The sequence below is a fragment of the Lissotriton vulgaris genome, chromosome 11 (assembly GCF_964263255.1).
Source record: "Lissotriton vulgaris chromosome 11, aLisVul1.2, whole genome shotgun sequence".
Lineage (NCBI taxonomy): Eukaryota > Metazoa > Chordata > Amphibia > Caudata > Salamandridae > Lissotriton > Lissotriton vulgaris.
Window position 1 is genome coordinate 962,831,990 of NC_141699.1, and position 24,578 is coordinate 962,856,567.

General features: G+C 43.8%; 1 protein-coding gene across 1 annotated transcript in view; it reads left to right on the forward strand.

Annotated features, from left to right (window-relative positions):
* LEKR1 (leucine, glutamate and lysine rich 1) overlaps positions 1 to 24,578 on the forward strand; it is a 581,209-nt gene that overhangs the window by 544,322 nt on the left and 12,309 nt on the right. Inside the window, exon 11 of the mRNA XM_086944128.1 lies at positions 820 to 1,119. Coding sequence (XP_086800254.1) covers positions 820 to 1,119 — 300 coding nt within the window. The remainder of the gene's footprint in view (positions 1 to 819; positions 1,120 to 24,578) is intronic.

Consider the following 24,578-nt stretch of genomic DNA (forward strand, 5'->3'; position numbering starts at 1 on the left):
TAATTTAAGACCTCCTTAATATTCCGATAGTCTTTTCCTTTTTAGAGAAGAACGCAAATGACGAGCTTCCAAGGAAGTTCTCAGAATGATGTCAACTGAGGAACATTGAGTACATGGTATTCAGTTTGGCTTGAATTACACGTTTAAGGTCTTTCCTAAATTGACTTTTAGTTAGCTGTATTTAGTATTATATATTCTTTACTTTGAGATACTAAAGTTGGATAATTGGGAATATTTGGTGGTAGCTGAAATCAGGGCATATTGAAGCATTACTGCTTCTCTTCATAAAAAATATAGATATTATGCCTTTAATATAGATATCATGCATTTAAAGTTTGTTTGGTAAGTAGGCCAGCATGCAGCTAATCAATTGGCGGACCTGGAGAGAAGAGATAATGTCCGACAGGATATCGAAGTTGTCATGCTCAATAGTGTAGCACCTCTTATGCTATTCCTCCCAGTGTGGTTCTGCTGGAAATGTTTTCTCGATGGTGGAGTCGGCAACAGCTCCAACAAAGGCAAAACTGTTTTCCTGTCATCTGAAAGAGGTTAGTAAACAGAGACGATGGTTGACAGGCACTGGTTTGGAGCTGTTCCTCTACTGCCCTCTAAAGAAGGACTCTGTGTGGTAAAAGATGCAACAGCTTTTCATGTAATGTATGGGTGTAAAGATATCAATCTTCTGATAATATTGTTTGGGCAATGTAGTATTTATTCATTAGGGTGACAAGGCATGCATTGTTTGATGTAATAAAGATGTGATAAATTATAAAAATCAAAAGTCCAACAGTAATATTACTCTTCAAAATCATCTTCCAGATTCCGGTTTTGATCAGCAATACCAGACATGACCAGCAAATGGAAATTGATTTATTAGTGGGGAAGCTTCAGGAGGCCCAAAGTAAACTTATGCAGAGAGAGGAAGCTAAAGAAAAAGAAATGCAGAGCCTCAAAAATATGATCACTGAACTTGAGGTGCGATTGAAACATGAACAGAACAATGGGTATTCCTTTTCTGAAGAAACTAAAAAAGAATTGGACCAAAAATCAGATGAATTAAAAAGGATAATACAAGAACATAATAAGCTATTGCACAATCTCAGTCTAGTGCAAGAAGAGGTAAGAGATGTTCAACATAAATACATTCAATGAAGAAAAATGTAGGCAGTGTAATGATACATTGAAATCTATGTTATTTGTGTGCATTATCTAAAATTCAGTTAATACAATGAGAGAACATCAGATAATTCAGTTCAGCTCCCCTTGACTGAAGTGTGCCAACTATACCATGCCGTTTTTAATGTTATTAGAGTTCTCCACTGGAATAGCTTCCTATTTCTTGTCACCCATCCTATAGGGAGTCTATGTCCAAAACTACATTTTTCTATAAAGAATGAGAAATTTTTAAATTTGAAAGAGATATTGTTTTGTTTTTTTCTGAAGTGGCAAATATAAATGCCAAAAAGACAGTTAGGGCCTGATTACGAGTATGGCCATCTGAGGACTGCCAGACTCGTTGCGGCAGTGGCGGTCCCGCAACCTTGGTACGTCTAAGGAGATCTCATAAAAAAGAACAATGTTTCTATCTACTCCAACAGCCAGCATGATCGTCCAGAGCTTGGTTCTGTTAACACGATCAAACGTGGGAAAAAGATCCATTAAGGCCAAGTGGATGGAGCCGGAATGGGCATTGGTATATTTGTTGAGGATCATGTAAAGATTCAAACACTGATCAACCTTTGACTGTCCTGTGCGTAAGACGTATTGAACTTCTGATAAAATATTGTTTTTATCTGCCCATCCAGAAAGCCTGTCTAACAGAATGTGTCCAGCCACCTTTACCACCGAGTCGAGCAGGGAGATTGGCCTGTAAACATTGCTACTATTTCTCTTCTTTTTTTAAAACCTGGACGATGGTGGATGCCGTCCATGTACCGAGGGGGGCAGTTACAACTGCTGCATTAATATTAGTAGTAAGAGCTGGTACCCAGATGTCCATATTAGTAATGTAAAGGTCAAGTGGAATCCCATGTGGACCAGGGGCCTTATTTTTGGACAGCCCCATTGTGCCCTTACTTCTTCAGCAGAGAAGAGAACACAATAGCGGATTTCCCTTCACCCAAGCTCTGACCTTCACTCATGATGGGAGAAGACCAAAACATTTCCTCAAAATGACTTACGCCACTGTCCTCAGTAATATGTGCATCCTGTAAATTGGCAGAATTTTCTGTCAGAAAGAGACTATTTACAATACTCCTCCTAACTGCAATTGTAATGTACTATTGCAAAAAATTTTTTTAAATGAATAGGTCCAGCACCACAAATGGCCAACCACTGGTACTGTGGATATAAAAATTAAACCCATCAGGAAATAATATTTAATTAAATTATTTAAAATCTTAAAAATTATAAATATGTATCATTTAATGTTAAAAATATATAAAAATAGTACATAGTTATTGTTCTGATGAATGTCTCCCTGTGGATTCCTCACCTTTTGCATTACCCCATGTGCAGTATTCCACTGAAACTTTTCTCCATAGGTCTCCCACATCGACGAGGACATCACAATGGTACGGCTTGGCACGCAACTTAGTGTGATGTCATCAGAGCCATAAGAAGACCACGTCGGCGTGCTGACGTCATTTCCCTTTTTTCTGCGCCATCGATGCGTAACAGTTTTTCCAGAGAACTCCATTTCAGGGAATTTCTTTGTTGTGAGTACTTAGTGTAACTGTAGTAGCGATCATGGCTACCCAGAGAAAGTCTGGTTTTAATCCATGCATGGAATGTGAGGGTCACATGTCCATTATTGACTCCCATGAAGATCGGACCACGACGTCGGGCAGTGTTCGTCGTGCAGGCGAAGCTCTTTACGTCTAAGGCAAAAGAACAGAAAAGAGGTAGAAGGAGGTCGATGGAGGTCGTTGTTCTAGTCCAAGTCACCGACTCCACATACCTCGAAGTCCTCGAGTAAACATAAAAAGCAGCAGAGCCATTTATCTCAATGTCGTTCATCAAAGGATGGAACACTAAAGTCGGGGTCTCCGGTTCTCTGACGTCACCACATGGACGAAGTATCGGCGCCCAGGGAAACAAGGCCTCCACTGCCGGCCATACCACCCCCGGCTCCAGAGATTCCGGCGCAGCAGCCAGAGCCAAGTAGGTTGCCTCCTCCAGCGGTATCAGAACCCACAGTATTGAATCCAGTATATCCTGCTTACCAGACTCCAGGTATGGATCTGTCGCATTTGCTCGATGCGATGTTGCCCAGGGTTCGGCAAATAGGAGCCAGTCATGTTTGCCTTGGAACTATATAGGCAGGGCACACAAATAACAAATGGGCCAAAGACTCTCGGCTTTCGTTGCAACTGGGGCAAAAAGTATCCACAGCTGCCACCCACCTTGCCGTAAACGATTTGACGGGTAAGGTGCCCACTCTCAGTTGAAACAAGAGCTTCCTATCATGTGGCTTTGTGATAGCGTTCCAATAAGCCTCTAATTTTTGTAATGGTTTAGCCATAAGGAAATGACCCGTCAATGTCGAGGGATCACAATTCCTGAAAGTGTGGCATCAACCCATCCCCAGTAAATTTTCTTCATTTGCTCTCTTGACGGGAACCAGGTGTCCTCAGGGTTCTCCCATAGGGCCACCAAAACAATATTTATTAATAGTGATCTAACCTGCTGTAACCAAGAAATCTTCTTAAAACGATCAGTACTTATTAGATCTTTAAAGCCCTCAGCATATGATGACAATTCAGGAGTTTTACAGATACTCTGCCAGTACAGCAGGGGGCGTAATCTAGCGCTGTCTGCCAAAGCCTTCCTTCCTAGCTCGTAAAGTAAGGTCTGTACCCGTGGTGCTTTGTGGAAGGTTCACAATTTTTCGGAGGAAGCTATTTTCCGCTACAGACAGTTTGGAAAGATTATTAAACCCCCAAAGTTCCGCCCCATATAAAACTGCACTGACAACTTTCATATTGTAAATGGTCAAAGGTGGACTCACTGGTTTAGTTAAGGATGCATTAAATTCGGCTAATATAATACCTGCTAGCCGGTGATGTTTTAATGTTGCGATGTCCAGATGCTTACCCCAGTTCATATTATCCTGAATAATGACGTCTAAATATGTAAAGTCTTTCACCTTCTCCAGGGGGCGCTTATTCAGCAGCATTGCTCCGCCTGAGGGTTTTTGCGGATTAAATGTCAAATATTTTGTTTTTAAGACATTTATCTCGAGACCCCGCATAAGGCAAAATTCCTCAAAAAGTATTAATGCACGCTGTAAGCCGCTCTTTTTGCTATTAAGAGGGTATCATCGGCAAACATAAGAATTGGGATTCTTACGCCCGCCAATTTAGGTGTGTCCGTTGGGGTATCTTCCAAGAATTTTGCAACCCCATTTATAAAAATAGAAAACAAAGTTGGGGCCATAACGCAACCTTGTCTTACCCCCATATCCACTCTGAATGAGGAGGTAACCTGACCCTGACTTCCCCACCTAATTTTCGCATAGGTGTCCTGGTGGAGTCTAGCTATAAGGGATAATAGATCATGGGGCATCTTCAAATCATACAATACTCTCCACAATCTTTTATGGTATATGAGGTCAAATGCTGCCCTTAGATCTACAAAGGCAGCAAACAAGCTGCCTTTTTCCAAGACCACCGTTTTCTAGTAAAGAAGAGTGAAGCGAAAGGTCTGGTCAATGGTACTGAGTGAAAGCCTGCTTGAAGAGGTGTTAAAATATCCTGCTCGTAAGCCAATCCAGGATTTTGTCTAGTACGAGGCGACCCATGATCTTTTGAGATGAATCAACTAAACGTATGGGTCTATAATTCCCTGGATGTGACTTATCCTCCTTTTTAAATATTGGGATAATCACAGCACCTTTCCAGTACTCTGGAACCGACGCACCTTTGGCAATTTCATTCATTAAGATTAAAATATAATGGCTCCATATAGTTTTATCAAAAAGAAAAATATCGGCTGGAATTCCGTCAGGACCTGATGCTTTGCCTCCCTGCAGGGTAACCAGTGCAATGTCAACATCCGCTGTACTAAAGGCAGAACCGTCATAATAAACATATATCATCATCATTAGTGCACTCATAGTGTGATTGAAAGTGCTTTACCCATTGATCTTGACTTATGTAATTAATTGGTTCTGCATGGCAGCCATCTCTGTCCCATTTTACTACATCCCAGAATACTTTCTGGTTTTTATTTTCACAGGCCCTTTTAAGTTCCTGCCATCTGTTATCATCCCAGGATTTCTTTGCCCCTTCCTGGGCTTTCTTGTATTTCTGCCTAGCAGACCGAACCGTAGGCATATCACCACCCTTTATTGCTTTCTCCGGAATCTACGGGCCTCCTTACATTCCTTATTAAACTATATACTTCCCTAGTCAGAAACTGCATAGCACCAGGCAAAAAGTGGGGGTAACCATAAAAACAGATCCTACTTTTCTACAGGTGCCAAAGTGGACTCGACGCTGCAGCGCTTTAAAGATAGCAGAACCCCAGCAAGATCACTGGGTCTCCAGTCTCAGTCCAGGGGTGTTTGGATACCGCAGGCTTCACAGTTTTGGCAGAACATTATCCTTTTAAGCCAAGTAGCAGCAGCTGCAACAGCATTAACAGGCAAACCCTCTGTACAGGTCATACAGGGCAAAAGGTAGAGGTCGTTTGCGAGGTATGGCTCAGCAGAAAGTCTCCTCCTCCTTCTTCTCTTCCTCTCCTACCCCTCCAACTGGTGCTGCAGGAAAACAGCTCTAGCTCCTTCATCCTAGAGCATATTGGTCCCATGGGAGGACTGGTGTCCCGTTTTCTACGGAATTGGAGGTCTGTTACTTCAGATCTCTGGGTGATGAACCTTGTGAACAATAAATATGCCCTACCCTTCCGGGAGTTCCCCCCTCCTTTCGCCCCCATCAGGATTGGTGCTCAGAAGAGCACCTGTTGCTACTTCAGCAGGAAGTTCTATCTTTACTGCAAAAAGGTGCGATAGAGGTGGTAGCAGGAAAGGTATCAGGATGCTACTCCTAGTACTTCCTCATTCCCAAAAAGGACGGCCGATTGAGGCCGATCCTAGACCTCAGGGTCTTGAGTTCAAGATGTTGACCCTGGCTCAGGCTCTTCTGGCATTGCAGCAGTAAAACTGGATGGTGTTGATCGATTTGGAGGATGTATGTTTTCAAATTCCCATCCTGAAGTCACATTGGAAGTATCTCTGTTTTACAGTGGGTTCTCAACACTACCAGTTTGCAGTCCTTCCGTTCGGTCCTACTTCCACACCGCAGGTCTTCAAAAAGGTGATGTCGGTGGTAGCAGCACATCTCAGAAGGTTGGGGATTCCTGTTTTTCCTTATCTGGACGACTGGCTGCTCAAAGCAAAGTGCCCAGAGATGGTTCTGCATTTTTGCAAATATCAATGCATCTGTTGTTCAACTTGGGCTTTTTGTTAGACGTACCCAAATCTCACCTGGTGCCCTCTCAGCACAACCTGTTCATAGGGGCATTACTGGACACTATTGTGAGTCATGTTTACTAGAAAAGCACGGCGGACTGTGATGGCCGCACTTCACTCTTTTTTTTTTCCTTATTTTAGTATAGCAATGGTTAGTGTACAAACACCCCTGCCCTCGCCGTCGTTAGGTGCAGCTGCAGATGCAGAACAACCGAAAGAATCAATGGAGTGGTGCACCTTAGACAATACCCAAATTCGCTACTGTCCAAATATTGAGTCCAGCCAAGTGTCCAATTCAGTCATCTGCTTTATTTATATTTAGGTGGTACAAACAGAGCATCATCCAGCCAACGCATTTTGATCAGATCGTTGATTATAGATTATTTAAAATATTTTATAATTAAATGACAACAATATATATATATATTGACTTAAAAAACACAGGTTAAAGGGACGTTATAGTTAGGTCTAGATTTTACACACACAGTCCATGGAAACTCCAAGTGTTATGGTTAGCTGAACTAACTATAACTTATGTCCCCACAATGCACTGCTTATGACCTCACACATTACATCACTTCAGAGAGCAGGAGTCCAAGTTATTTTTGGCTAAGGCATGCAGGAAGACTTCTAAGCAGACCCCATCTCGCAAAGGTAAGTCCCTTCTAGGAAATATTGTCCTAAGAGTTCTTCTCACAAAATACACAAAAAGGGCCTTATGAAAAAGGGGTCTTTTACTTCCCTGGGAAAGTGGTCCCACCGTCTGGATTACTCAGAGTATCATGACTGTTGGATGCCCCTACCCAATAAAAGGATGAGACCACAGTTGTCCAGTGCTTCAACCCACCCCACACAGGTTGAGGCTTTCTGGTTGGATCTTTTCAGGTCCACAACCCACTGAGCCTCTTTCCTAGGGAGGTTGTTTTTCCGGGTTTGGTGGCTCTGACCCCACTGGTGCACCTCCATAGCCTTGGTGCCTATAGTGAAGTCAAAAAAACTGGCTAGGGTTCTGTCCCTCATTTGCTCAAGCCCTTTAAGGGCACCGATTTCCAATCTTATGGCAACAATCAACAATGGAGCAAACTGTGGTGTGTGCCATGGAGTTGATGAGAGGAAGTGTCTTTCATATTATAAAGGAAAAAGTCAAGGCTAATTTAAACAATGAACTCCGTTATGAACACCTTTCCAAGGGCAAAAGGTTTGGCTGTGTGGAGGAGATTTTTAGTTCATATTCAAAAGCCTTGGCTTTACCTTTTTTCCCAACAGTGAGGCTCTCATAGGCACTGTAATAAGAGCATGGGTAAACCCCTTTGTGACCTGGGAGTCCACAGGCACATCACCAAATGTCATAGGCACACAAAGGGTGATCAGCACCTTTTACCCTTCCACTTGTTTCTGGAGTGTCTGGTGGTTCAAACATTATCTTCAATGAAGAACCCTAACACCTTTCCTTTGACACCCACGGACAGGGGACTCAACAATCTTGACACCTTGAGCTACAAATTGTATGTGTCCATCAGCTTGGCTCTCCACACAGCTAAGGCCACCCACCTTTTGGACTGATATGACTATGCTTTATAGGAAATGGAGAAACACAAGATTGTCAGCCTGCAAGACAATTAGAAGAAGCCATTCTCTGACCTTGTGAGTGATGTCCTAGATGTATCAAAACAGATCCTGAAGTTTTGTTTTGCCTCTGTGGGCACTGTCACACTGTCTTTGGGCATGACTGTCATGCTGCGTCAGCTTGCTTGAATACTTTCCTCTGGATTTTCAAGAGATATCAAGGCTATGCTGTTGGGAATATCAGTCATTTGATGGGTTTTGATGGTGGGCGGTTATTCAGAGAGAAGCCTGACTTCTCCATAAAACGCTTAAAGATGAGCAAGAGCTTGGCTTTCCCTGCATAGCTGTTTCACCACAGTATCAGAAAATTCATGGTTATTCCTGGGCAGTGCAGTGCTGACAACTGCCGCTACCTCACCCCATTCAGTTGCCGCAGCAACTCTATTGCTAATTGCATCACCTACTGGTGAGAGGGTCTCTCAATTTGTAATTTGGTGGGAGTTGATCACGATTTTTTAACGGTCTTTAAAAACACCCAATGAATTTCGGGTCTATCACAAGAGACCCTTTGGATCACTACACTCGATCACCGGCCTTGTGCACTAATCTACTTCATATTTGCGTTCATTTTGCACGTGCACTTGTTTTATTGATTAGAATGTGGAGTTTCTAATTTGGTCCTGTATTACTTACTTTACAGACCCCTGACGAAGGGTCTCTTGTGATAGACCCGAAATGCATTGGGTGTTTTGAAAGACCATGAAAAAAAGGAAGATATGAGTAATAAGAATATCATTATGAACCATTGAACTTTTGATGAATAAATGAATGGAAGTCATCTTTGAAAGATCGTTTTATTGACGTCATTTGAATCTGTTGAAGATTGTGAAGAAACCATTGTGTTTCAATGAAAATTGAGCGCGCATCTTAGTGGGTAGGGGACTCTTTCTTGTTTATTCTGAGTGCATGGGGATAACACAGCTTCATCACTCTTAAAGAAGTTCTCATATAGATATAAATGTCAGTCTAATAGAACCCACCTCGTAATTTCGTTTTTTATTCCGCCTATTTGCGACATCTGGATATAGTCAGGCCTTTCTAGATAGGGTGCTCTGACAAAATTATTGTTACCAATGTCATTCCATTAGCGGTAAAAAAAAGGGCGGGAAGAAAGCTTTATGATTAACTTCGGTATTTACTGTCGACGCACTCCACCTATATTGTTGACTATCAGCGGGAGCCACAAAATATCCATTCTGTTTTAATGGCATCTGCAATATTTTTCTTTAAAGAGAAGTTGCCCGTATATGATAAAAATACGATTAAAAATACACCTTTAGTAGCAGAAAGAGCAGGCTATATCAATAAAAAATGTTAACTCACTTTTCGAATTAGGGTAAAGAACCCCTTGGGCCAATGGCAGGGGAAACCTTCACGCCCGGATGTACTGTAAAGATATAAGCCTTACATCTCAACTTAGGTTACCTTTCGAAAAACAAAACTAATAAGACTGTATTTCGACAGTCACACATTCAGAAGTCATTAGATCCAAAAGTAATGAAACACACAGGAGACTCACTTTCGTCTGAGCGACTCCCCGCCGGATAACCTACTTCGATTACTTCCACGGCCCGTATACACTGAGCCGGTGGCGCCATTTGTTTTTATGTTTACGTGCCCGGCGTTGTTAGTAATCACGTGGTTACCAATCCGAGTTGTTCTTAAAGGGGAAGGTGAGCTATGAGAAAGAGGAGCATCCAAATCACTCTTTTTTTTGTTTCAAAACAAGTTTATTATGCTGACAAGAGCTAGATTATCGGAAAATTTGTGAACAGTGGGGCACCTAATTTATGGAAAAACCTGTGGTAGCGGTTTTGCCTATTACATTCACTGAATCTGTGTGATCTAATGGTACGTGGCTTGTGATCATGTGGTTACCGATCCAAATAGTTCTTAAAGAGAAGTTGATATATAAAAAACGAAGAACGCTTGAATCATTCGCTTTTTCTTTTCAAACAACTTTATTCAGGGGGGAAGTGGAGGGGGTTAAGGGTGTGGGGGTGTGTGGGGGGAGGGAAGTTCTCGATTTATAGAAAGGACTGTTTTGACAGTTTTACCTTTTGCATTCAAGAGATCTTATGTAGGCTAATGTGATATAAATTGTCAGTCAGTAACCAAATCTGGGACAATTAACGTGAAAATTACAAAAAGGGTTGTATGCCTCCTATCCATACACAAACAGATTAAGAAAAAGATTAAGAAAAAGGGGGCCAGATCTATTGTCGCATCACAGAACCCCAAGGTATGTCATCATTTAATCCGTGTGTATGTGTGGAAAGACGATAAAACCACCTTTGTTCCTTTTCAAAGATGGTGTTCTCGCTGCCCTGTCTGAGTTGTTCTATTATCGTCCATCTGATGTCATTGGGGCAATGTCCATGGTCCAGGTAATGAGTAGTCAGTTTTGTTGTCCCTTTGCGGCATCTCACATTACTGCGATGCTCGTAAATGCGTAATTTAATTTTTCGTGTGGTCATGCCCATGTACCTTAGGTGACAAGGGCACGTGATTACATAAATTACATTAGCGGAGTTACAGTTTGTATGACTTCTGAGATGCCACAGTTTGTCTGCTTCCAGGTTCAGTGTCTTTGTAGCAGTAGTTAAGTGGCAAACACTGCATCGGCCACATGGGAAATGGCCTTTTTAACAGGAGGCAGGCCCCAGGAGCTTAATACACTTTGGTCCTGGACTGCATCATTGTTTTTTGGCTGAGTATGTACTAATGCGTCCTTAAGGCTCCTTTCCCTTTTATAAGAAAATAGGGGTTTCTTCCAATCACTCCCACTGCTGGCCAAGACATTCCAGTGTTTGCCATTTGCACGGCTTACAGCATTTGAAATATTGCTATAAGTCGTCACACATGTAAGTGGTGTCTCTGATTGCTTGTCCTTTTCATAGTCCTCCAAAAGTGCCTCCCTGTTTTGATTTCTAGCCCTTTTGCAACCTTGTTTTAGGATTTTCTTTGGGTATCCTCTGTTAACCAGCTTGTCAGTAAGATCTTGTGCTTGCTTTTTAAAATCTGTTACATCACTACAATTTCTACGAATACGTAGATACTGACCGAATGGCTGGTTAGTCCGCAAGGAACGCGGATGAAAGCTCGAAAAATGGAGTAGATTATTTCTACTGGTAGGCTTGTAGTAAGTCTTCGTAGTTAAACGATCTTTGACTCTCGTTATTGTGACATCAAGAAATACAATGGTCTCTGGGTGGTAATGGTGGGTATATTTTAGATGTGAGTCGCAAGTATTAACCCAGTCAAAAAAAGCTAGGAGGCTATCCTCAGAGCCTTGCCAGATTAAAAGCACATCATCAATGTACCTCTGCCACAGGATAACATTGAGAGTGTAAGGATTGCTTGCTGCCAGGATGTGGGTCTGTTCAAAGTTGTGAACGTATAACCCCGCAATACTTTGAGCAAATGTGCTGCCCATAGAAGTCCCTGTCTTTTGCAGGTAGATAGCATCCTGATATTGAAAACAAATTCTCTTAAGGGCCAGTGTAGCACAATCGATGACAAAAGTGCGTGAGGTAGTGTAGTCCCAAGTAGCCTGGTCAAAGACATCTGCTAGTACTCACCTCATTTCCTTACTTTCTTGCTCATTATTAAGCATTTGGTGGTGGCTACTGTGAGTTCACCCTTTTTTGTTGATTATTGTATTATAAAGGTATACTCTTCTGTGTTTTTGCATATTGGATACGCCAAATCTGATGTCCATTAAATTGTGTGATTCAGGGTCTATATTTTGGTTTAAAAATTCTACTAGGTATAGCTAGTCATTTTTTGATGTGTATTCCAAAACAGTCAATAACAGTCCTGTTGTGCTCATGCTGTTGTTTTGCCATGTATTTAGTACAGTTAAATGCATTACAATAAATCCCATAGTTCTGGACATCTGGCCTACCCTCCCCATGCTCCTCACCACCCTCACTCACCTCGGTACCGAAATGCATTGGGCAAGGAGTGAAAAATGTGAAATGTGATCAATGGTTATATTGTGGAAATACTAGTATCACTAAACAATGCACTGTATAAATTGTGATAGAAAGTGAACTAATGCACAAAGAATGTATTTTGTTATGATAATTTGAACAAATCAGATTATGAAAATAAATACCTGTTAATCAATTGTAAAAAGAAGTGTACGAGTAAAAATATTTAAGGTGTAGGACAACACCAAGTGCACAGTGCGCAACTGGATGAGTTTCTAACTCATCATAACTTGCTATGCGTTGTGCAGACATCACACGTACACCTTCCCTACATCTCAATCTTACTGGACGCTTAGTTGGTATCTTGATTGTCTGCTGGCTCCCCAGTACTTTCCCTGTCAATGAGGTGGTCTACGATGTTGTCCCAGGTAGTCAAGTCATCCTGCACTCACTGGTTAGTTTTATTTGGGTCTCTACCCCTGGGGTCCTCTCTAGCGTATCCCGTATCCACAGCTCAGTGCTGGCACTGCACATGCTCACCCACCCAGTGGAAGTCCATTACTTTGCTAGTTGCAGGGCCAACTGAAGAAATATATATTGCATTTTCGCCCCCTTTGGCCATTCCAGAAAGGGCCAGTAGCATTTAATGGGGCTGTTCATGTTTAGAAAGAGGCTTAAAACATGGCTCTTTTCTCAAGGCTAAGTTGCCTTTCCTTGTGAGCTTAGCACTGGGACACTCCCAAGAGTAGCTGCATGCTTTAGAAATCTTGATTCATCATCAAAGGCAATGGGATTTTAGTGGCCTTCTTCACAGCCTCTACAACCCAAGCTAGTATTCCTACATATGCGGGCAGGTGCATCCCACGTACAGAATGTCCCTCCATCCTCCCCATAACGGGGGCCATCCCGCAACTTGGTCAGGTTTATGTTTGCCAATATGCTTGGGGTGAGGTACATGTGGTGGAGTAAATGAAAGTGTGGTAGCTTAAAATGTGCATTTCCCAATACTTTCCATACCAGTAAACACACCCTCATCCAGTCCCTGTCAGTCAGCTAGGCATTAAGATCAGCATCCCAGGCATGTCTATCCTTATACTCAGGCTTAGGAGAATCGGACTTCAGGGCCCAATACTTTAGTGTTATAAGTTGACCTCCTGTGCGAAACATCAAGAGGCTCCTAACAACACGTGCCATAAGAAGGGAGGCAAGGAAACCCTTCCACACCTCCCTCGCAGTACCAGTTAGTTTAGCATACTGCAGAAACTGCTGGGTGAACCCCTAAGGTATCCTGTGCCTTCTAAACCGATCCCTAGGGTATAAGTATCCAAGTAGTTGGCATCCCTCATTCACCATCAAGCTACAGCCATGTCATTGCTAATCTGATGAACGGGCGGCTGCGGGTCTCAGATGCCTAAGTCTCTGACAAACAGTTAATGTCTGACCATCCTCTTAACAATTTGTTCCAAGATTTGGGTGGCCTATCAAACTTTGTATGGCACCCTAGCCCATTGGTTTCCCCTCTCATCAACAGTATACGCAAGGACCCCCACATTTACTTTATCTTCCAGTTATCCTTCTTGCCCAACCACTTAGCAGTATGCTGAATATGGTCCGCTTAATATTACAGTTCACGTTTCGGTGGTTCCAGGCCTCCAAGCTCCTGGTCCACATGAGGGGTTGTCAGTGCCACCCTAGAATGCCCACCCGCCTACACCTGTCAAACCAAGATCTTGTTCATCTGCTTAAAAATTTCTAGTTTTAGGTGACAGAGAGTGTTTTCTAGATATAAACAACGTGGTAACAGTACCATCTTGGCTACTGCCACCTTTTCCATGAAGGATAGTGGAAGCATGCACCAAAAGTGCCCCAAAGCCCCTCTATTACCCTCCCCATTATATAGGCATATTGCTGGTCTGCCATTGCTGCAGCTTGAACTGCCAGGTACCGGAAAGCATACATCTTAGTCCCAGGTCAGGGAGTCTCTCCCTTTACAGCCCAGCTAAGCCGACTAGGGGAACAGTAGGCTCTTGTGTTGATTGACTTGGTGTCCAGAGAAACCCCGCCCAAATTCCTCCAGTAGTTACATCAAGTGGGGCAGTGAATTTCAAGGTTCCTTAAGACAGAAAGTGTGTCATAAGCATACAAGAACACCAGAGGTGTGGACTCTCCAATCTCTATCACTTAACCATGGAGATCGTTTTAGTCTTAAGTGCCAGTGGTTCTATTATCACATGGGTACTCATAAGCTTTCTCTCAGGGGCCAAATTTACAGTGTGGTTTGTGGCCGAGGGCTGCACCGGTGGGGGCGGGGTCAGTGTGAGAGGGGGCGGGGCTAGAGCAAAAAAAAACTGACCATGAAGTTGAACACAGGCCCCTGCAGCGGACGCCTTCGTCCACTAAGCAACCAGACCCGGCATACACACATCTGTTTCTCTTTCTTCCACTCTCTCTCTCTGTCTCCCTCCCTCCCTCCCTCCCTCTCTCTCCCTTCCTCCCTCTCTCTATCTCTCGCTCCCTCCCTCCCTCGCTCTGTCTCCCTCCTTCTCACTCACTCTGTCTCCCGCTCTCTCCCTCTCTCTGTCTCCCTCCCTCTCTCTCCCTCCCTCTCTCTCTCTTGTCTCCCTCCCTCTCTCCCTCTGTCTCCCTCCCTCCCTCTCCCTCCGTCTGTCTCCCTCCCTTTCCCTCCCTCTGTCTCCCTCTCTCTGTCTCCCTCCCTCTGTCGCCCTCCTCCCTCCCTCTGTCTCCCTCCCTCTCCCTCCCTATGTCTCCCTCCATCTGTCTTCCTCTGTCAGCCTCCCTCTGTCTGTCTCCTTTCCTCTGTCTGTCTCTGTCTGTCTCCCTTCCTCTGTCTGTCTCTGTCTGTCTCCCTCTGTCTGTCTCCCTTCCTCTGTCTCCCTCCTCCTTCTGTCTCCCTCCGTCTGTCTCCCTCCCTCTTTCTCCCTCCTTCTGTCTGTCTCCCTCTGGCTGTCTCCCTTCCTCTATCTCCCGCTATCTGTCTCCCTCTGTCTGCCGCCACCCTCCGTCTGTCTCCCTCTCTCTATCTCCCTCCCTCTATCTGTTTCCTTCCCTCTGTCTGTTTTCCCCTGTCTGTCGTCCTCTTTCTGTCGTCCTCTGACTGACTGACTGACTGAATTATTTGTTAAGCGCCCTTAAGCCGAGGCATCTTGGCGCTATAGAAGGAAGGTGAACAGGACTGCCAGTTAGACCATAGAGAAGAGCCAGATTTTCAAAGCTTTTCTAAAACGGATCCTGTTTGAATCAGAGCGGAGCGCAATGGGCATGGTGCTCCATAGTTTCGCTGCCTGGTAGGAAAAAGACTTTCCGCCACATCGGACTCTCCTTATTCTAGGCATACAGATCAAGTCCAGACTGCTAGATCTTAATGTGAGGGGCGGCACATAGCGAGGAAAGAGATTTGTCATGTCCTCCGCCCCCCTTCCATTAAGGGACTTGTGGACTAGACAGAGGGCCTTGAATTGCACTTTACGCCTGACAGGGAGCCAGTGAAGTACCCGTAGTGCATTCGATGTCGGGTGACGCTTGGGGAGATCTAGCAGGACTCTGGCTGCCGCATTTTGAATTGATTGAAGTTTTGCGATTTGTTTTTCACCAGTTCCTAGATATAAAGCGTTACAGTAGTCTATACAGCATTGTACCAGGGCTCCAACCACTGTTTTCCTCAATGTGAGAGGTATATATGGCAGGATTTTCCGGAGAACCTAAAGCCCAGGTTCCTGACTTTTTTTGCTGGGACTGGGCATGTGCCAGCTTCTGGAGGCCACCATAGGTGACTCCAGATGGAGGGTTTTTGGCCAAACTCAATCACCTCGGTTTTTTCGGTGTTGAGCTTTAAAAAGTTCTTACTCATCCAGCTCTTTACGTCAAGGAGACAGTTGCGAAACCGCTCGGCTGTGGCTTCCACCGTCTGGGAGAGAGACACCACTAACTGGGTGTCATCGGCATAAGACACTAAACACAGGCCGTGAGATTTTATAAGTTTTGACAGTGGGGTCACGTACAAATTAAACATGGTAGGGAAGAGCGCCGATCCCTGAGGGACGCGACATGGGAGAAAAAACTCTCCCGACTGAAGGCCCTCCCAGTGGATTTGCTGTACTCGGGCTTCTAAAAAAGACCTGAGTAGCATTAAGGGAATATCTGTAATGTCTGCTGCTCTGAGCCTATCTAATAGGACCCCGTGATTGACGGTATCAAAAGCTGCAGTCAGGTCTAGCAGTATTAGAACTGCTCTGCCTCCTTCATCCATGGTTCTGCGAATTTCCTCAGTGGCCATAATTAAAGCGGATTCAGTAGAGTGACATGACTTAAAGCCATGCTGGGTAAGGTCTAAGATGTTATTTAGGTCTACGAATTCCATTAGTTCCTGGTTCAATGCTTTTTTAAGTATTTTGGCCGGTAAGGAAAGGCACGATATAGGACGATAGATTTTGGATTCCAATGGGTCCAGAGATTCCTTTTTCAAAATGGGCCTTATGCAGGCCTTTTTCCATCTTTGAGGAAAGACTCTAGAGCCTATTATCACATTCAGTAAAGGGGTCAGAATAGAGCTAATTGCCTCAGGGGCCAAATGAAGTGTGTAAGGGGGACAGGGGTCCAGGGGTGATCCTGATTTAGTCTGAATTAACAGATTTGTGACCAGATTTTCGTTTAGGAGGGAGAATTGAGAAAGATGATTTGCAGGGGGTGCATTCTGTTCCATGTGGTCCGTTGCTATTGTTGTAGAAAGATTGTGGAGATCGTCGTAGACAGCTTGGACTTTGTGCTGGAAAAACAGGGCCATATTATCCACAAAATTCTGATCCGGGACAAAGATAGTGTCTCGAGGACACTTTGCTAATTTCGATACCGTTTTAAATAATTCCTTTGAGGAATTTGAAGCCTCTTGATTTTTTTGGGTAAAGAAGGCAGATTTGGCCTGTTTTATCTTTATTTTGTATTCAAGTAAGAGGCTGGTATATTCTTTCCTATGTTGAATGCTGTAATCGATCTCCAGATCCGCTCATAGTGATGGCATTTAAGTTTAATTAGTTTGACGTCAGCAGTATACCATGGTGAGGTGACTAGTCGTCTTCTTGGTTTCTTTATTGCCTCAAGGGGCCAACTCGTTTATCGCCTGGCTAATCCATGTGTTGAATTTATTGGCCCCACTATTGCTATCTTCTATTGAGGGGGCATTCACAGATAGGATTTTAGTTAATTTTTCGCGTTTTGGCTGGAAGAGAATGATCCCTTCGGCGGGTGATAGGGAGGTTAGTTTTTATATTAAAAAAGATGGCTGCGTGGTCCGACCAAGGAACTGATAAGACCGATGTTATCCTGATGTGGTCCTTGTTAGTAAAAATGCCATCGAGCGTATGGCCCGCTTGATGCGTGGGTTTTGAAACTATCTTTTCCACCCTAAAACCCTGGAAATTATCGATAAGGGTGGCGTCGTCCGTGTCATTATTTTTCTCTAAATAGTATCTAAAGTCACCTAGGACCATGAAGGTGACTGTATCGAGGCAGGATTCTAGGAAGGTTTGAAGCGCTCTAATGAAAGGGGCTCTGGGTCCCGGGGGCCTGTACACCAGTAAGTCTGACAGAATTTCTTGATTTTTGTCCTTCACGCTAAAAGTCATAGTCTCATCTTCCAAGCCTAATTGTGGGAAGACATTTACTTTGAGGTAAGAGCGATATATTAGCGCAATTCCACCCCCACTGCTCCTGTTCTGTCTACCTGTGCCACTGAATATCCGGTAGGGACAGCGATATTCCAATCTGGTCCTGATGAGTCTGACGCCCAGGTTTCCGTAAGGAAGACCAGGTCGGCCGAGTTATCTGTTATTAGGGTTTCTAGCATATATTTATGTTTGGACATAGATCTAACGTTTATTAGGATACTTTTTATTATTTTATGGTTATCACCTGTGGGCCTGTCGGCTAGTTTTGTATTTACACATGTAGTTGCCAGAGTAGGGGTAGTATTGTTAGTCTTACATCCAGTGGTATTTGTAAGCTGAGTGCCATCTCTAGGATGTACTGATGGATTTGTAAGCAAGAAGCCGCAGGAAGGGCAGCCGCTGGAGACTGTAATACAGTGATCAAGCATGATGGAGGGTTTTTCACAGTTACCCGTATTTGACTCCAACAGCTCCTCACGAGAGAGGCTAATTTTTGAAAAATGAACAGGGGTGGTGGCACTGGGCACGGTCCCGGCACAAACCGGCACAGACAGGCTTGCCTTTGGCACGCCGGCGGCGCGCCCGCTGCGCGTCCGGCTAAGCTTTGGGCTAAGTAGGGTCTCCCCGGAAGTAGCGCCAGCTAGAGCGCGTCCCCACCTCTCCCAAGGTGGCGGCTGTGCTCACTCCGAAGACCCGGAGTAACCCTGCTCACCCTCCACACAAACGGAACTTCCTGCGGCGGACCAGGGATGCGGGCGATAAGGTGCAGTAAATTCTAATCAATTTAAAATATGCAGTGCTTTGGGAACACAATTTTTTTTAAAAGTAGTAATCACGTAACAGTACAAGTATCAACTCGCATCAGTTTTTAGTTTAGCAGCAATATTCTCATACTCTGAGACCTATGGATTAAAAACGGTAGTCAGCTGAACTAACAGTGTTCTGTTGTCGGTCTTCCTTCTAATGCTGCACGTCCGGCTGAGCCCTGCCTAAGTAGGCTCTCCCCGGAAGTAGCGCCAGCTAGAGCGCGTCCACACCTCTCCCAAGATGGCGGCTGTGCTCACTCCGAAAACCCGGAGTAACCCTGCTCTCCCTCCGCACAAACGGGACTTCCCGCGGCGGACCCGGGATGCAGGCGATAAGGTGCAGTAAATTCGAATCAATTTAAAATATGCAGTGCTTTGGGAACAATTTTTTGAAAAAACTTAGTAATCACGTAACAGTACAAGTATCAACTTGCATCAGTTTTCAGTTTAGCAGCAATACTCTCATACTCTGAGACCTATGGATTAAAAATGGTAGTCAGCTGAACTAACAGCGTTCTGTTGTTGGGCTTCCTTCTAATGCTGGGCGTCCGGCTGAGCCTTGCCTAAGTAGGCTCTCCCCGGAAGTAGCACCAGCTAGAGCGCGTCCCCACCTTTCCCAAGATGGCGGCTGTGCACACTCTGAAGACCTGGATTAACCCTGCTCTCCCTCTGCACAAACTGGACTTCCTGTGGCGTACCAGGGATGCGGGCGATAAGGTGCAGTAAATTCTAATCAATTTAAAATATGCAGTGCTTTGGGAAAAAAATTTTTTTTAAACGTAGTAATCACGTAACAGTACAAGTATCAACTCGCACCAGTTTATAGTTTAGCAGCAATGCTCTCATACTCTGAGACCTATGGATTAAAAACGGTAGTCAGCTGAACTAACAGCGTTCTGTTGTCGGTCTTCCTTCTAATGTCTGTCGCCTTCTGTCTGTCACCCTCTGTCTGTTGCCCTCTGTCTCTCCCTCCGTCTGTCTCCCTCTCTGTGTCTGTCTCCTTCTCTGTGTCTGTCTCCCTCTCTGTGTCTGTCTCCCTCCCTCTATCTCTCCCTCTCTCTGTCTCCCTCTCTCTCTCTCTGTCTCCCTCCCTTCCTCCCTCTCTCTATCTCATTCTCTTCCTCCCTCCCTCTCTCTGTCTCACTCACTCTGTCTCCTGCTCTATCTCTCTGTCTCCTTTCCTCTCTCTCTCCCCTCTCTCTCCCTCCCTCTGGCTCCCTCTGTCTGTCGCTCTCCTCCCTCTGTCTGTCTCCCTCTGTCTGTCTCCCTCTGTCTGTCTCCCTCCCTGTGTCTGTCTCCCTCTCTGTGTCTGTCTCCCTCTCTGTGTCTGTCTCTCTCCCTCCCTCTATCTCTCCCTCTATCTGTCTCCCTCTCTCTCTCTGTCTCCCTCCCTTCATCCCTCTCTCTCTCTCTGTCTCCCTGCCTCTTTCTATCTCTCTCTCTCTTCTTCCCTCCCTCTCTCTGTCTCCCTCTGTCTCACTCACTCTGTCTCCTGCTCTATCTCTCTGTCTCCTTTCCTCTCTCTCTCCCTCCCTCTCTCTGGCTCCCTCTGTCTGTCGCCCTCCTCCCTCTGTCTGTCGCCCTCCCTACCTCCCTCCCTCTCTCTGTCTCCCTCCCTCCCTCCCTCGATCTCTCTCTCTCTCTCCCTCTCCCTCCTTCTCTCAGTCTCCCTTTGTCTTACTCACTCTGTCTCCCGCTCTATCTCTCTGTCTCCCTCCCTCTCTCTCACCCTCCCTCCATCTCTCTCCCTCCCTCTGTCTGTCTCGCTCTGTCTGTCGCCCTCCTCCCTCTGTCTGTCTCCCTCTGTCTATCTTATTTATTATTTATTTTGAGAATTTGTAAAGCGCGACTGACACCTTGCAGGCTTCCTGGCGCTGGAAATTACTCTGTTAACGGTTAACCGGGAGAACAGTCAGACGGACAATTTATTTGGGGAATTTATTTATCTATCTCCCTCTGTCTGTATCCCTCTGTCTGTCTTCCTCTGTCTGTCTCCCTCCCTCTGTCTCCCTCTGTCTGTCGCCCTCCTCCCTCTGTCTCCCTCTGCCTATCACCCTCTGTCTCCCTCCCACTGTCTGTCTCCGTCACTCTTTCTCCCTCTGTCTGTCGTCCTCACCCCTCTGTTTCCCTCTCTGTCTCCCTCTCTCTGTCTCAGTGCCTCTGTCTCTGTCCCTCTGTCTCCGTCCCTCTGTCTCGGTCCTTCTGTCTCCCTCTGTCTGTCTCCCTCTCCCTCTGTCTCCCTCTCCCTCTGTCTCCCTCTCCCTTTATCTGTCTCCCCTGTCTGTCTCCCGCTCGCTCCCTGTGTCTCCCCTGACGGTATACAGACAAAATATCGAATTTTAAATATCGACATACAATAATGTCGATGTTTAAATATCGAAGGGAAATAATATAGAAGGTAAGTTATATAGATAGATTTAATATTGATATTAGTAATATCAATGTTTTAAATATCGATGTTAGTAATATCGATGTCAATAATTTCGATGTTACCAATATCGATTTCTATATTATTTTTATGTATATTATTATGTATTTATTATGTTTTTAATTTATATTTATGTAATTTAATTAAATTTTGTATTTTAGTACTGTAGCGGGTTGTGGGTTTATAGGGGAATAGGGTGGGAAGTAATTTAATTTAACTAAATTAATTATTATTTATTAGGAATTATAAATTAATTTTAATTAATTGGTAATTAATTTTAATTAATTGGTAATTAATTTGTATTAATTGATTAATTGATCATTATGTTCTGTGGCAGGTTGTGGGTTTATAGGGGAATAGGGTGGGAAGTAATTTAATTATATTAAGTTAATTATTAATTATTATAAATTAATTTTAATTAACTGGTAATTAATTTAATTAATTAGTAATTAATTTTTATTAATTGATTAATTGATAATTATGTCCTGTAGTGGGTTGTGGGTTTATAGGGGAATAGGGTAGGAAGTAATTTAAATGTAATTAACTAATAATTTTTTTTAAATAATTGTTTTGGTAATAAATTATTATTAATTGGTATCTATTATTAATTTCTTTTAGTTATTTTTTATTGCTAATCATGTTTTTAATAATTATGTATTGGTATTTGTAAATGGTTTATATTTTTTTAATAGTTAAGTTTTTTATTATTTTAAAATATTAATTTAGTATGTTATTTTTACCCCTATGCTATCCAACACTTTCCCTACTGTTGCACTCTCTGGAGTTGGAATAATAATTTTAACCCCTACGCTATCCAACACTTTCCCTACTGTTGCACTCTCTGGAGTGGGAATAGTAATTGTTACCCCTACGCTATCCAACACTTTCCCTACTGTTGCACTCTCTGGAGTTGGAATAGTAATTTTTACCCCTACGCTATCCAACACTTTCCCTACTATTTCACTCTCTGGAGTGGGAATAGTAATTGTTATCCCTACGCTGTCCAACACTTTCCCTACTGTTGCACTCTCTGGAGTGTAGTAGTAGTAGAAAAGCTTTATTCGATTTTTGTAAAATAAAAAATCATAAAAGCAACATCATCATAAATCGATACATGATGTACACATATATAACAATACATGAAAAAAGAAAAGTAACTGTGTATACAATAGTTTTAAGAACATATTAAATGTTTCCTTTTTCTAAAAACACTCTTTAAAAATCCAGTCATAATAGCCACACACAATTCATCAATTAAAAGTTGGAGATACAGTAAAGCTGGGTGGCAGTGGTGCCAAGGACCATAGTATTTCAAGAGTGGTTTAATCCATCGGGCTCTCTCTTTTTGGTAAAAACCGCAAAAACAAATCACATGAAGTGTTGATTGTTCAGCACTCCCATCGCATGGACAATTAATAAGCTTTTTTGACCAGTCATTGGTATGAGGAAATGAGACTATGCGGAAAAAGATGTCAAATCTGAACCTAGTAAGTAAGAACCTGTCAAAGCCCCTGGTGCACCAATTCAGATAGGGTTGCATTTTGCCCGATGTAAGCAACAATTGGTGCCACACTACCGAAACTTTATTCAGCACTACCCCTAGCCGCAGGGATTCCAGATGAAACCAACAATCTTTCTTTAGATCTTTCCTCGAGATCTTACAAAGCTCCTCTGGTGCGTTATAAAACTCGGGTTTCCCCATATCTAGACAAAACTTTTGAATGTATGATAATCACGCTATTTTGTGAGATTTGTCAAGAGCCATAACATCACGAATGATCTCTCTATTTAATTCTAGCTCGACTGCGGTCCAGACCCTATGCCAAAGTAATAATGGTTGCATCGCAATCAGGTCACTGATATGTCGGACCCCCAGCTCTGCGTGGCAATTAAACACAGATAAACTAAAAGGTACAGCTAAAATAAACCTTAAAAAGCATTTTCTACGGTTTGTAATTCCCTGGTGTCTAGGATACCCCAGACACCTGCCCCATAAATGGCTGTACTGACACATTTGGCCGAGTAGATCTTAAGTAAGATTGCAGGGGGTCTTTTTCCCATCTTACGCGAGAAAGCCATGAGTGCTGCAGTGGCTTTTTTAAACGACAGGATTCTGCTCCTAATTGCTGGACCCCAGTGTCCCCCGCCCTCAAGGACTACTCCCAAATATGAGAAGGTTTTGGCGGTCTGCACTTTTTCCCTGCGTGCAAACAGTTTGCAGGTTTTGGACTTGCCCCTAGTGCACACCATCGCAAAGGTTTTTTTTACATTTAGAGTCAAGCCCCTAGATTCCATAAAATTAATATAAGTGTCTAAGGCTGACTGCAATCCTCTTCTGGGTGAATCAATAACTTTGGACACCAACACATCCTCTAATTCATTCGTATATAGATTAAAAAGGAGAGGCGCGAGGACGCACCCTTGTCTCACTCCACGTTTCACATAAAAGGGTTTGGTGCATTCCCCACTGGTTCCAAATCTCACCCTTGCCCTGGCCCCAGCATAAAGTTGCCTTAAAAAAGAGATAATAGGCTCTTCTATTTTGAGGTATTCCAGCACCTTCCACAATCGATCGTGCCTAATGCAGTCGAATGCGGAACTTAGGTCAACAAATGCTGCATAAAGTTTTCCAGCCTTGGCCTGGACGTATTTCCCTTGGAGGAGTGTGAAGTTCAGCACCTGTTCCACAGTACCCATCCCTTCTCGGAATCCGTACTGCACCGGGGATAGGACTCCTGCTTTATCTACCCAGGATGATAGTCGATTCAAAACAACCCTTCCAACAATCTTCATTAAAGAATCAAGAAGAGAGATAGGGCGGTAACATGAGGGGCTCTCTCTATCTCCCTTCTTGAAAATGGGAATGATGATAGAATCAGACCAGGTCCTGAGAAAACCCAGCTCGCTACTTGCATCCATAACTCTCTTCAATATAGGGGACCATATGTCGGCTGAGTATTTGAACAAGTCGATTGGAACCCCATCTATTCCTGGGGCTTTACCTCCCCTACTCTGCTCAATGGCGGTGGACATTTCACCAATTGAGATTCCCAGGTTTACTTTTTGGAAAATCCGAGATGCCTCCTTTTCTATGCCCTCCATATCAACTAGCTTTGTGGTCTCCCCTGGCTTGTAAACTTCCGAAAAGAAGTCGATCCATGAAGTTTCACTAATAGCGAACTCTATCCTAGCATTGTTTGTTGCGTTAAAAAAAGGTGCATTAACTGCACGCCAAAATTGGGCACTATCCTTGGTTTGAGCAGCAGAAACCAAATTGTTCCAGGCCTCCTGTTTGATGTTTTTCTTGCAGTTCTTTCGGGATAGACGATAGATTTTTCTACAGGTAGCCACCTCAGCCGGGTCCCTGTTCTTTTTATGTAATGCAGCCTTAAGGTGGGAATGTGCCTTAGAACAGGGGGCGTCGAACCAAGAATTGGTCGTCGGCCTAGAAATAGAACCTGTCCCCTTTCGGGACAAACTATCTCGGATGTTGTGTGATAGTCTCAAAGGCTGCCATGGTCTCCTCGTGGGAGGCCTCGACATCTAAGCACCTCTCGATTGCGGCAAGGGATCCCCTGACAATCTTGTTGTGCATGGCCTCCACATCAATATGACTCCATTTGATAACGT